Consider the following 12,983-nt stretch of genomic DNA (forward strand, 5'->3'; position numbering starts at 1 on the left):
CATTCCTTCAATTCTGGCCTCTTTTGCTTTCCTGCTTTACCCCACCATTGGAAGCTGTATCATCAGCCATCTACATCTTAAGCTCTGCAATTCCCTCTCTAAAACTTTCAATCCTCGCTCCTCCTTTAAGGCAGTTCCTAAAACCTATCTTTTTAGTCAAGCTTTTAGCCATCAGATTGAAAATGTCCTTCTTTGGCTCAATGTCAATTTTTATGATATTACACTCTGTTAAGTACCTTAGAATATTTCACAATGTTAGTCACTCTACATAAATGGAAAATTTTGTCACATTTACTTCCTGTGCTATGATTTTATCCTACTTGGAAATCATGCCTGGGTAGAATACTTGAGGTATTACTTTTAACTGTAAGGGTCATTAAAATATTTTTTTTAATAAATGTTCCCAAAATTCATTGATTATTTTGGGCTTCTAATTGTTAAGTACTAAATGTTTCCTGAAATTTACAAAAGAAATCAGAACTCTTCAACTTTTTCCTTTCTAAGAATCAAGTTCAGAAATACAGAAACATTGCACTTGTGCCCTTATGAGTGATCCATGTTGTGTGCAACACATACCAGATGACCTGAATGCTGATGTGAAGCACATACACCTCAAGGCCTGATTTTCAGTTGGGGAAAAAAAAACAGAATTGGAATTTGTATTTAAATTCAGTGATCTTGGGCAGGACCTAGTAAATTTCAATTGAAAAGCAGACTAGTATGGATGAACATACAAATCAGGGGCAGAAGGCGGCCACTTGGCCCCTTGAGCGGCTCTGCCATTCAATAAGATCATGGTTGATCTAATTGTAACCTCAATTTCACACTGCCAACACCTGATAACCTTTCACCCCCTTGCTTATCAAGAATCTATCGACCTCTGCCTTACAAATATTCAAAGACTTGGCTTCCACCACCTTTTGAGAAAGAGTGTTCCAAAGACTCACGACTCTCTGAGAGAAACAATTTTTCCTCATCTCTGTATTAAATGGGCACTCCCTTATTTTTAAACAGTGGCCCCTAGTTCTAGATTCTCCCACAAGAGGAAACATCCTTTCCACATCCACCCTGTTAAGACCCTCAGGATCTCTTATGTTTCAATCAAGAATGCTGCAAATCTGAAATAGAAACAGAAAATGCTGGAAAAAAACTCAGCATGTTAGGCAGCATCTATGCTGAGAGAGAAACAGAGTTAACATTTCAGGTCTCTGACCCTTCATCAGAACTTCAGAACTGGAAACTGTAATAGGGTTTGAACAAGGGTGGGCGGGACAAGGACAAAAGGAAAGTCTGTGATAGGGTGAAAGATTAGGGAGATTAGATGACAGAAAGGTTTGACCTTCAGGAACAAAGGAATGGAGATGAGGCAAGAAAAGAAACAATATAAAAGCAAAATACTGCGGAAGAACCAATGTGTGTGTGCCTGGAGCGTTGTGCTGTTGGCTGAAAGAAAAAAAATTGAAACAAGCAAAGAAAAGGAAATAAAATGGGAGACAGAGTTTACAACCTGAAATTGTTGAACTCGATGTTGAGTCCAGAAGGCTCTGTAGTGCCTAATTGAAAGATGAGGTGCTGTTCCTCAAGCTTATGTTGAGCTTCACTGGAACAGTGCAGTAGGCCGAGGACAGAAATGTCAGCGTGAGAGCAAGGTGGAGGATTACAATGACAGGCCACCGGAAGCTCGGGGTCATGCTCACAGACTGAACGGAGATGTGCCGCAAAGCACATCTGCATTTGATCTCCCCAACGTAGAGGAGACCACATTGTGTGCAGCGAATACAGTGGACTAGATTGAAAGAAGTACATGTAAATCACTGCTTCACCTGGAAGGACTGTTTGGCCCTTGGATGAAGAGGAGGTAAAAGATGTGTTACATCTCCTGAGTTGGAAAGTTGCTGTGGGAACGGTGTTGGGGGTGACTGAGGAGAAGACCAGAGCATCACGGAGGGAACAGTCCCTTTGGAATGCTGAAAGGGGTGGGGAAGATGTGTTTGGTGGTGGTATCACACTGAAGGTGGTGGAAATGGTGTAAAATGATCATTTCAATACGGAGGCTAGTGGTGTGGAAGGTGAGGACAAGGGGAATCCTAACGTGGTTCTGGGAGGGAGGGAAATGGTGAGAGCAGAAGTGCAGGAAAGGTGGCAGACATGGTCGAGGGCCATGTAAACCAGAGTGGGTAGGAATTCTTGGTTGAGAAAAGAAGACATTTCAGAAGCACTGATGTGGAAGGTTACATTGGCAAGAAACAAAAGGTAATTGTTGATGAATGTCTTTGTAACTGGAAGGTGGATTCCAGTGGGGTTCCTTAGGCTCAGGACTGCTTTTTTGTGGCGTATATTAATGATTTGGATGTAAATGTAGGGGAAATGACCAAGAAGTTTGCAGATGACACAAAAATTGGCCATGGGGTTGATAGTGAGGAGGATTGCTGCAGACTGCAGGATGATACCAATGGACTGTCAGGTGGGCAGAAAAGTGGCAAATGGAATTCAACCCAGATAAATGTGAGATGATGCATTTGGGGAGGTCAGAAAAAGCAAAGGATTGCACAATAAATGGGAGGATTCTGAGAGGTGTAGAGGAAGTGAAGGATCTTGGAGTGAATGTCCACAGATCCCTCAAGGTAGCTGGACAGGATTATAAGGGGGTTAAGAAGGCACATGAAATCCTTTCATTTATTAGCAGAGGCATAGAATATAAGAGCAGGGAGGTTATGCTGGAACTATATAAAACATTGGTTAAGCCACAACTTAGGTTCTGTGTGCAGTTCTGGTCACCTCGGGCAAATTTTCCGTGCCCATTGGTGGGGGGCGTGTTTGACAGCGTAAGCAGACAATATGGCGAGAATGCCAAAAATTGTTTCCACGAAAAGATGTCTGGATATGCACCTCAAGTGCCAAAACCAGTAGGGCTACGGACCAAGTGGGATTAGACTGGGTGGCTTGTTTCTCAGCCAGCGCAGACACAATGGGCCAAGTGGTCTCTTTCTGGGCCATAAGCTCTCTGTGATTCTACTATTATCAGAACAGATGCGACAGAGACAGAGGAACTGGGAGAATGACATAATATTCCGACTTACATGCTTCTTCAGCTCTCTCCATAAAACCAGACAGTGTACAATTTGGGTCACAAGTTGAAATCTCCCAGGAATAAAAACAGAATATGCTGGAAAAATCTCAGCAGGTTAGGCTGCATGTGTGTAGAGAGAGAAACAGAATTAGCGTTTTAGGTTGTGACCTTTCATAGAACTGAGAGAAGTTAAAAATGTAAAAGCTTTGAGCAAAGGGTTGGTGGGAAACGGATAAAGGGAAGGTCTGCAATAGGATGAAAGCCTAGAGATTAAGTGATAGAAAAATTAATGCTCATGGGTCAAAGAGAATATAGGTGGGGCAAGAAAAGAAACAAACAAAGATGTGTTTACAGCAGGTGCGCTACTGGCCGAAAGAAAAACTATTTTTACAGGGTGTAGGGTGTGAGGAAGTGTGGTCGAGGTAGCTGCGGGAGTCAGTAGCCTTATAATGAATGTTAGTTGATAGCCTATTACCAGATATGGAGACAGAGAAGTCAAGGAAGGGAAGAGTCAGAGATGGACCACGTGAAACTAAGAGAAGGGTGGAAGCAAAGTTGGAGTTTTCCAATTCAGGGTGGGAGCAGGACACTGCGTCAATACAGTCATCAATATACCAGAAAAATAGGTATTCTTTCAGCCAGTAGCGCACCTGCTGTCGACACATCTTTATTTGTTTCTTTTCTTGCCCCATCTATATTCGCTTGGACCCTTGAGCATTAATTTTTCTATCATTCAATCTCTAGCCTTTCATCCTATCGCAGACCTTCATTTATTCTTGTCCCACCAAGCCCTTGCTCAAAGCTTTTATATTTTTAACTTTTCTCAGTTCTATGAAAGGTCACAACCTGAAACGCTAATTCTGTTTCTCTCTCTACACACATGCTGCCTAACCTACTGAGATTTTTCCAGCATATTCTGTTTTTATTCCTGGGAGATTTCAACTTGTGACCCAAATTGTACATGTCTGGTTTTATGGAGAGAGCTAAAGAAGCATGTAAGTCAGAATATTGTGTCATGTTCTCTGACTATCATGGCCAAAAGCAAAATCAGTGGCAGAATGTTAATCATAGTGCAAAGGTTGTAAAGTCAGTGAAAAGCTTTGGTAGCCGAAAGTCTTGAGAAAGAGCATCTATGCTGCAAGTTGTCTGCAATTACATAAATACAAACAAAAATAAAGGACGATAATAGGCTTTCTGGTCTATTAAGCCTGTCACCCACCAGCCACCCAATATCACTGGAAGAGCCAAAAAAAATGGCTTGTCCCGAGCCCTGGTACATCACATATGCCACATTTTTCATGAAGACCTGATGCCACGTGGAGTTGCAGGGTATCCTTTGTCAGTGGCTTTGAAAGTGACCACAGTGCTAAATTTCTTTGCCTCCGATTCTTTCCAAGGATCAACAGGGGACCTGTGCGGCATCTCTTAGTCCACAACATATCAATGCATAAAGGAGATATCAGATGCCCTTTACAGTAAGGTCCATTATTATGTCAGGTTTGTTCTGGGCAAAGATAGCCAGGCTGCAAGATTCACAGGCTTTGCCACCATCTCAGGTTTGCCAAGAGCACAGGGTGCAAGAGACTGCAGCCATGTGGCTATACAGGCTCCATGGCAGCAGCCCCTAATGTTTATAAACCGCAAGGGCTATCATTCCATCAATGTACATCTGGTATGTGATCACTGGAAACACGTTTGTGCACAGTACCCTGGGAGTTGCCATGATTCCTACAACCTGAGTCACTTTCAGGTTCCTGAGATTTTCAGGGGCCATTACGCCTATAGAGGTGGCTGCTGGGATAAGAGGTACCCACTGAAACGCTGGCTGATGACACCACTGCATTGCCCTCAGAGTCCTTCCAAGGAGAGGTACAATACTGCTCACAGCTCCAAATGCTCCCTTATAGAGCAGACCATAGGGCTTCTGAAGAAGCACTTCAGATGCTTGTACCATTCAGGTGGCTCACTACAATACACTTCCGAAAGGGTTTCCTGCATCATCGCAATGTGTTGCGCCATTCACAGTCTGGCAATGCAAAGAGGTGAAGCCCTGCCAGAGAATGAACTGGAGGAGGATGAGAGCTCATCAGAGGATGAAGGGCCGGAGGCCCAGGAACCTCAGGAGGCTGCAGGGGGTCAGTATGAGTTTGATCATGCCATGGAGGAAGGAAGACGTGGGAAATGTGCCCGTAATACGTTAGTTGCTGGTTCCAGGAAGAGTAAATTTAAGTGAGGGCATCTCTCCTAGCCCTCAATGCCATTTGCGTTCATCTCAGGGGATGTTCACTCACTTACAGTGAGAACGAGTCCTGCATTCACACTTGCAGATGAATCGTCAGGCCATAATTTTTGCTTTGGCCCGTGGAGCCCTGTGAATGAGCTCACTCTGGGAATTGACAGTCTACTTAGGAACCAGATGCAAGAGAAGACTTGCAGCCTTCGCCACCATATAATGATGCACACACTGCTGCGATTGATATGTGGACATGCCTTGGGATCTCGTCCTCCCGTACATGTCTTTTCTTCTGCCAGTACCACTGAGGAGACACAAATGTCGCTAGAATATCAATGCTGATGAGCTGCCTTCACTCTCAGTGGAGAGCCTTGAGGAAGAAGGTTAGAAACGCTTACATCACACACTTCAAATAAAGATTTAAATACATGTCCCTGGCACCACACAAGGGTGTAGAGACACGTTCAACTGAGGTTGACATCATAGGAATGTGAATCTCACAGTGGGACACTATCACTGAGTGGGAGGATGGCTAAACCTCGAAATAAGAGGATTCCAAAGAATCAAAATTACACCACCTTTGGTTGCCCAAAACATTCACATAACCATCAAACGTATTCACAAAAGTGCAATTTCTTTACATCTATTTTATACCTGCTACAAATAACGAGATATGTGTGCAATCATAATTTTAAAGCAAACAGTATAATCTTACATGGCAAAGAATAGTGCCTCAGAATTCAGGTTCTGTTGCTTACGGTACAAAGTTTAACAGTGATGTGAATTTAAAGACAACAGATATTGCTTTACATTTCATGTCCAGCTCATCTCCTGCCTGTTGCTGTTTCTCATGCAACAGATTTCATGGAAACGTATATCATGAAGCAGTTCATCCATTTCATTGATGCTACTTCGCACAATAAGAAACACATTTAATGTTTGTGAAAAGGCCAATGTGGATTGCAGCCTGCTGATTGCGATGGTCCCTGTGAGATGATTTAATTTGTATGAATTACAATGTATTTACAACTCAGAAACAGGTCATTCAGCACAACATACCCATGCTGGTGTTTATGTTCCACAAGAGCCTCCCCCGCCCCTTCTTCATCTAACCTCATCATGTGACAAATAGTTTATCTAGTTCACGTTAATATTTTAGGGGTAATCTTTAGTTCTGGAAAGTTTAACTGTTGAAAATTGGTTAAATGTAACTAAAGCTTAGAGTCTATTACACTTAAAAGGTTGGGGCCATGTTGACAAGGGGTTAACAGCTAGAAGAGATGGAGCCATAAAACAGGAGAGGGGCTTTCTTAGCTGGAGAAAGGAGGGATAATTGGCTTGGAGGTCAGTTTGAAGATAGACCTGAATAGGCTATGTCACCATGGAGATAGGTGGAGCTTAAGAAGGTTCTCTGGTTTCAATTTACCCATGTGTTTGCTGAGAGAGCGAGTGTTCTGCAGCAGGGGAAGAGGCTGGATACCGAAAGGGTGCTGCTGTTAGCAGGCTCTAGACAGTTAAGGCTTGAAGAAACCCTGCTAGCCATTGGTGCATGTTGGTTGCAGTTTGGACCTCGTCTAGTTCGCAGCTCACAGAGCAGCCCTTGGAGCTATTAGCAGGCTCCAGACAATTAGGGCTCAAGTCCTGGGGAGCTGAGAAGGTGGCAGAAGGTTACTCATTCCGTGCTGGAGAGCGTTAGAGCTGAGGAAACCTTGGGAGCTATTCATAGCTTGGTATAGATGGGGGACTGGAATTTGGAGAAACCCAGGGGCAGTGTCTGCTTAGTGAAGCTAGCGGTCAGCGAAATAGCTGAAACTGTGCCAATAATTGAAGGAGGGAGTGCAGCTTTATGAGTCCCATGGAACGCAGTCTCAGAAGAGATTGAACCATCGGAAAGCGTGCAGTTGTTGAGGCAGTCTGAGTCAGAGCAGGTTTTGAGGGAATTCAGAGGCTAGATCTCTGAAAGTGAAGAGCTAAAATCCTTCATGAGGAAGACAGGATTTTAACGAGATAATGTGACTCACAGCGGTCAATGACATTTGGGTGGCTTGCTGAGAAATCCAAAGGATCTTTCTGGGTCACATCTGCCATTTAGTGTGCAGGGCGGTGTGTTTGACCACAGTTGGCCTGTTATTCATATTTACCTCATGTTAATTCTGAATGTTGGAGTATAAGATAGATACTGTAAATTGTTTTACTTTCCTGACTTTGTACAGTAAAGTTTGTTTTGTTTGCTTAAAATTGTGGAATCTTGTGGCTTTATTGTCATGATGGGTAACTGGGATTTCAAACTTTGTCTCCTTTAGAAAAAAGATACTGGTCCCTAGCTGGATCGTAACAATCAACATTCTATTTCTTTCTCCCTCAAGTGTTTATCTAAGCTTCCTCTTGAATGTTGAGGCTATTTGGTTCAACTCTTGCTGTGGTAGTGGGCTCCACATTTTAACCACTCTGCAGAAAGAAGTTTCTCCTGAAGTTCCTGCTAGATTTATTTGTGACTATCTTGTACTTATGGCCCCTAATTTTAATCTAGACTTGCCGGTAAATGGAAACATCTTCTCTGTCTATCCTATCAAACCCATAATCTGTTCATAATCCTAAAATCTGTATCAGTCCACTCTTTTTTAGGGAAAAGGAGACCCAACCTGTTCAGTCTTTCTTGATAGGTATAACCTCTCAGCTCCAGTATCATTCTTGTAAATCCTTTTTGAACTGTTTCCAGTGCCTCTATATCTTTTTTATAATATGGAGACCAAAACTATTCCAAGTCTAACCAAGGTTCTTTACAAGTTTAACATTCTTTCCAGGAAAAAAAGAGACTGGGGTGCCAGTATTAAAAAGGATTCAGGTGAATGCAAGGATGTTTTTGGGATTACATTCAGACAGAATCCTTGTAAATAAGGTTAAGGAAGAGGAAGGTTGATTATAGAATTCTCACTGTATTATAGGACATCAAACAGTGAAAATTAGAGTGGGAGATTTGTGATGATAATACAAGAACAGGGTAGCAATATTGGATATTTTAACTATACTAAGATGCACTGGGATAGAAATAAATGCGTGTTGTCAAACTAGGGAAGCTTAAAAAAATCTAAAATTGCTTCTTAGGTCAATACATTTCTAGACTAACAAAGAAAGAAGAAACCTTCATTATTTCTGCAAGATGAAATGACAAGTAACCACTGAGAGTTTTGGAGAACTGAGGGACAACCACCACAGCATCTTTAAGCTCATTGTAAAAATGGAGAAGAATAATGATGAAGACTGAAAGATCAGCATATGGGATGGGATAAAGGAAAAGTTCAGTGAGATAAGAAAGGATATGGCCCAAATTATACATATGCTTATGGAGGGCCTTAACACGTTTAGGGACACACACAAGAAATTGGGTTGTTCTGAGCGGAGAAAGCCATCTCAGGATTTGGGGCATGGATCTCGCCAAGCCAGCAGCTGCGACTGTAAAAAGATGTCTAACATTTTATTAAAAATTCCTGCAGAGCCAGGGAGAACTCTACGTACTTCCAATGGTCACTGCCAGCCACAATTGCCACCCACCCCCTCCGGAACTTATCAGAGGGCAGGCAGTCCAATATTGCTTGCTTCCATGAGGCAAGCTGCTGCTGTCCACCCAATCTTAATATTTAGATGAGGTCTGAGGGTCAACTTCTTTCAATTCTCAAGGCCCTATCTTCGCGCACAGAGATCGTTCCCTGTGTCTAGTTCAAACTAGCATGCCAGTGCTTTGCAGCTTCCACCCGTATGTTTAATGTCCTTTCTATAATGAGGTGTCCAAAACTGCACACATTACTCCAATTGTGGCCGTAGCACAGCCTTTTACAATGTCTTAGGGGCACATAAAAGTTGTAATAATTAAGTAGTTAAAAATGTTACCTGTTCAATACTAACTTCGATGGGGTCCTTCATAATAATCCAGGTGACACATTCAGTTAGAGGTGGCGCAGTCAGAGAACCAGGGTATGTCCAGTAATCAGAACAGGGTGGAATCATGCAGGTGGGATCAAAGTTAAAGAAATCTACTGCTGCGTCCTGTAGGTATACATAATTAACTACATTTTGGGTAAAGAAAGATATACATTTTCATGTTACGATTTCTTGATTATTCATGGCAGCAGGTTATTTCTTCTAACCCTATGTTTCTGAAAACTATTTATCAAGTGGGTAGTAATTTTAGAGATGCATATACATTTTGTTTCAGGTTTCTTCTCCCTGTAATTGGCCCTGACAGGGTGAAATGGACATGTATCTTTACAATTCTTTATATGCAATGCATTGACATGGCACTCCAACAACATCCTCATTAAAACGGAATTCATTAAATGAAGGCAGAAGTCATATCCTATTTGTACTGCAGGATTTCTTCCTCTGGAAGTATTTCTTAATAATAATCATCATCACCATCAACAACTTGTATTTATATAGCACCTTTAGTGTAAAGATACTTCACAGGAGAATTATAAAGTATTAGACACTGAAATAGACACAGCCACGTAAATGCAATGTTAGGGCAGATGGCCAAAAGCTTAGTCTAAAAGGTAGGTTTTAAGGAGCATCATAAAGGAGGAAAGAGAGGTAGAGTGGTTTAGGGAGGGAATTCCAGAGTTTAGGACCCAAGGAGCTGAAGACACAGCCATCAATGGTGGAGCAATTAAAACTAGGGGAGCTCAAGAGGCCAGAATTAAATGAGTGCAGATTCCAAAGTCGGTTCCGCAAAATCTTGCAGCATAGAAAGAAGTCATACAGCCCACTGTATGAGCACCACCTCTTTACTGATCCCACTGTTGTGTAATTCCCTCTGCTTCAGATGCTGATTTTTTTTTAAAAAAAGGATTTAGTGCAGCATTTGGAAGAAAAGGGTGTTGGTGGGGGGGTGGTGGAGATGGAAGGTGGTGGTTACCCTAAGGCTTGTTCTGAGGATCCTTCAGTCTTTTGCTCCTGTCCTAGGTTATGGAAGTGAGTACGGTACATAGGGTAGAGATGCATCTGTCAGAGGCTGTTTGGAAGTGGAAGGAAAGTTCCAAGGGAACTTATGCAAGGCATTGCAGTATGCTTCATCTGAAGATATTGCTCATACTGGAAGGGCTTAAAGGTATCAATTAACTTGGTATGGAAGAGCAATCTGGAAGGAGTCTGGATGAGATTCGCTGCCCTTGACGTTAAGGCAGCATTCTATCGAGAATGACATCAAAGAGCTCTAAGAACGAGCCCTGGTAAAACTGAAGGCAATGCAGGTCATTGGGAAAATTCTCCAGTGGCTCAAGTTATACCTACTAGAGAAGAAGATGGCTGTGGTTGTTAGAGGCCAATCATTTCACTCTCAGGATATTACAGCAGGAATTCCTCAAGGCACTATCCAGGGCTGAACTATCTTCAGCTGCATCACCTTCCCTCCATAAGGTCATAAGTGGGGTTCTTTGCTGATGATTGCACAGCGTTCAGCTCCATTCACAATTCCTCAGGTAATGAAAGAGTCCATGCCCACATGCAGCAAGACCTGGACAACATTCAGGCAAGTGGGAAGTAACGTGTGCACCACATAAGTGCCAGGTAATGATCATCTCCAACAGAGAGAGTATAACCACCTCCCCATGGCATTCAATACCATTACCATGCCAAAATCTCCCACCATCAACATCCTGGGGCTTTACCATTAAGAACTTAAGAACTAGGAGCAGGAGTAGGCAATTCAGCCCCTCGAGCCTGCCCCTCCATTCAATACAATCATGGCTGATCTCATTTCGGCCTCAACTCCAATTTCCTGCCCTCTCTCCATAACCTGTTACTAATTAAAAATCTGTCTATCTCCTCCTTAAATTTATTCAGCGTCCTGGCATCCACTGCACTCTGAGGTAGTGAATTTCACAGATTCACAACCCTTTGAGAAAAGTAATTCCTCCTCATCTCTGATTTAAATCTACCACCCCTTAGCCTCTCGTTCTAGAATGCCCCACAAGGGGAAACATCTGCTCCACGTCTACTTAGCCTATCCCCTTTAGCATCTTATATACCTCAATTAGATCTCCCCTCATCCTCCTAAACTCTAGCGAGTATAGGCCTAAACTGCTCAATCTCTCCTCATAAGACAAGCCCCGCATCTCTGGAATCAATCTAGTGAACCTCCTCTGAACCACCTCCAAGTGCAACTACATCCTTCCTCAAGTAAGGGGACCAAAACTGTGCACAGTACTCCAGGTGCGGCACAGTATTTCCAGGGCTCCGCTGTGGACCTTTGCGGGATCCCACAAGCCTCCACCACAAATGTGTTCAGGCAGTCACAGGCTCCCATTTTGCCAAGACAAACAACTTTGTCAGAGATCAGGCAAGCCAGGAAGCATGAGTGCTGGGATTTGCTGAAATTTCTGGATTCCCACAGGTGTAGGGTGCCATCGAATGCACTCACGTGGCCCTTAAGTCACCTTGGCAAACAAGCAGTCCGTTATGTGAACCGCAAAGGCTTCCACTCTCTTAATGTTCAGCTGGTCTATGGCCATAACAAACAGATCGTGCAGGTGTGTGCAAGATAGCCCATTAGGGTCCATGACCCATACATCCTCAGCAAGTCTCAGATCCCTGGCATCTTCCAGGGACCACAGAGGATGCAGGGCTGGCTCCTTGGGGACAAGGGCTCTGTCCTACAAAGAACGTGGCTGATGACATCCCTGTGCGGCCTCCAACTCCTGGTGAGAGAAGGTACAACGAGGCTCATCCCGCAACCTGGAGTTTGGTTGAGCACACCATTGGCATCCTGAAAATGAGATTCCAGTGCCTGGACAGATCTGGCGAAGCACTCTAGTACACTCCCCAGAGAGTGGAACGTTTTATAGTGGCTTGCTACGTGTTACACAATCTAGCGATGCAAAGGAGGGAAGACCTGGATGATGAGGAGAGGCAAAAGCTGCATGTCTCCTCTGATGAGGAGGAAGTAAAAGGGGATAAGAGTGATGAGGTCAGGGAAGGTGATGAGGTCATTGCACTGGCCAGATGAGGCAGGCATGCTCGTGAAGCCCTCAATGCCACAGGATTCCAGGAGGATGATGACAAGATGCAGTGATGACACTCCTGAGATCTCCACATTGCATCTGGGAATATCTGACACCTGTCTGGCTGAGGGCAGCGCACATATGCTCTGTGAAGAGGCTCATATCATGGAGACGCTGCTGAGATACAGCGGGCACATGAACATTCAGACAACTTGATCCTTTGGCAGGCTTCATCACCTGTTCTCTTCAGCACCACGCCTTCACCTGTCAGGAATGGTGATGAGATGGGGGAGTGGGGTCAGCCCTGTGTCTTAAGGTTCTGAGAGCACACAGAGAATATCATGGAGCCCAGTGATGCTTGAGTATGAGATTCTTGCAGCAAACAAATGCCACATGGAGGTGCAGGCATCACAAATCTGGAGAGTGGCCTTGAAGCCAGACAATCACTGTGCTCAAAAGGTAACACACTGCACAGGGGAGAGGCTCTGGACTGTGACACTAGCCTTCACTTTGTGCAGAAAGCAAGGTTTCGCATCTGATTGACACGAACACTACTCATCATAACAAGGAGCCATAGACAAGGAGACATTTAGGGAGCGTATTTACATGGTCAACATTAAGTACAAGTGATTAACACCTGTGCCCACATTATGCAACTACGTCTTCTTGACACCTGACTTAGGGG

General features: G+C 43.6%; 1 protein-coding gene across 4 annotated transcripts in view; it reads right to left on the minus strand.

Annotated features, from left to right (window-relative positions):
- ca5a (carbonic anhydrase Va) overlaps positions 1 to 12,983 on the minus strand; it is a 42,857-nt gene that overhangs the window by 4,226 nt on the left and 25,648 nt on the right. For 2 of the 4 annotated variants that reach the window (XM_078544434.1, XM_078544433.1), the window contains one exon: positions 9,192 to 9,347. The exons of 1 other annotated variant lie outside the window; for it this stretch is intronic. In XM_078544434.1, coding sequence (XP_078400560.1) covers positions 9,192 to 9,347 — 156 coding nt within the window. The remainder of the gene's footprint in view (positions 1 to 9,191; positions 9,348 to 12,983) is intronic. One more of the 4 variants, XM_078544435.1, reaches the window with a different exon arrangement.

This window comes from Cetorhinus maximus, chromosome 6 (genome assembly GCF_964194155.1).
Source record: "Cetorhinus maximus chromosome 6, sCetMax3.hap1.1, whole genome shotgun sequence".
NCBI lineage: Eukaryota > Metazoa > Chordata > Chondrichthyes > Lamniformes > Cetorhinidae > Cetorhinus > Cetorhinus maximus.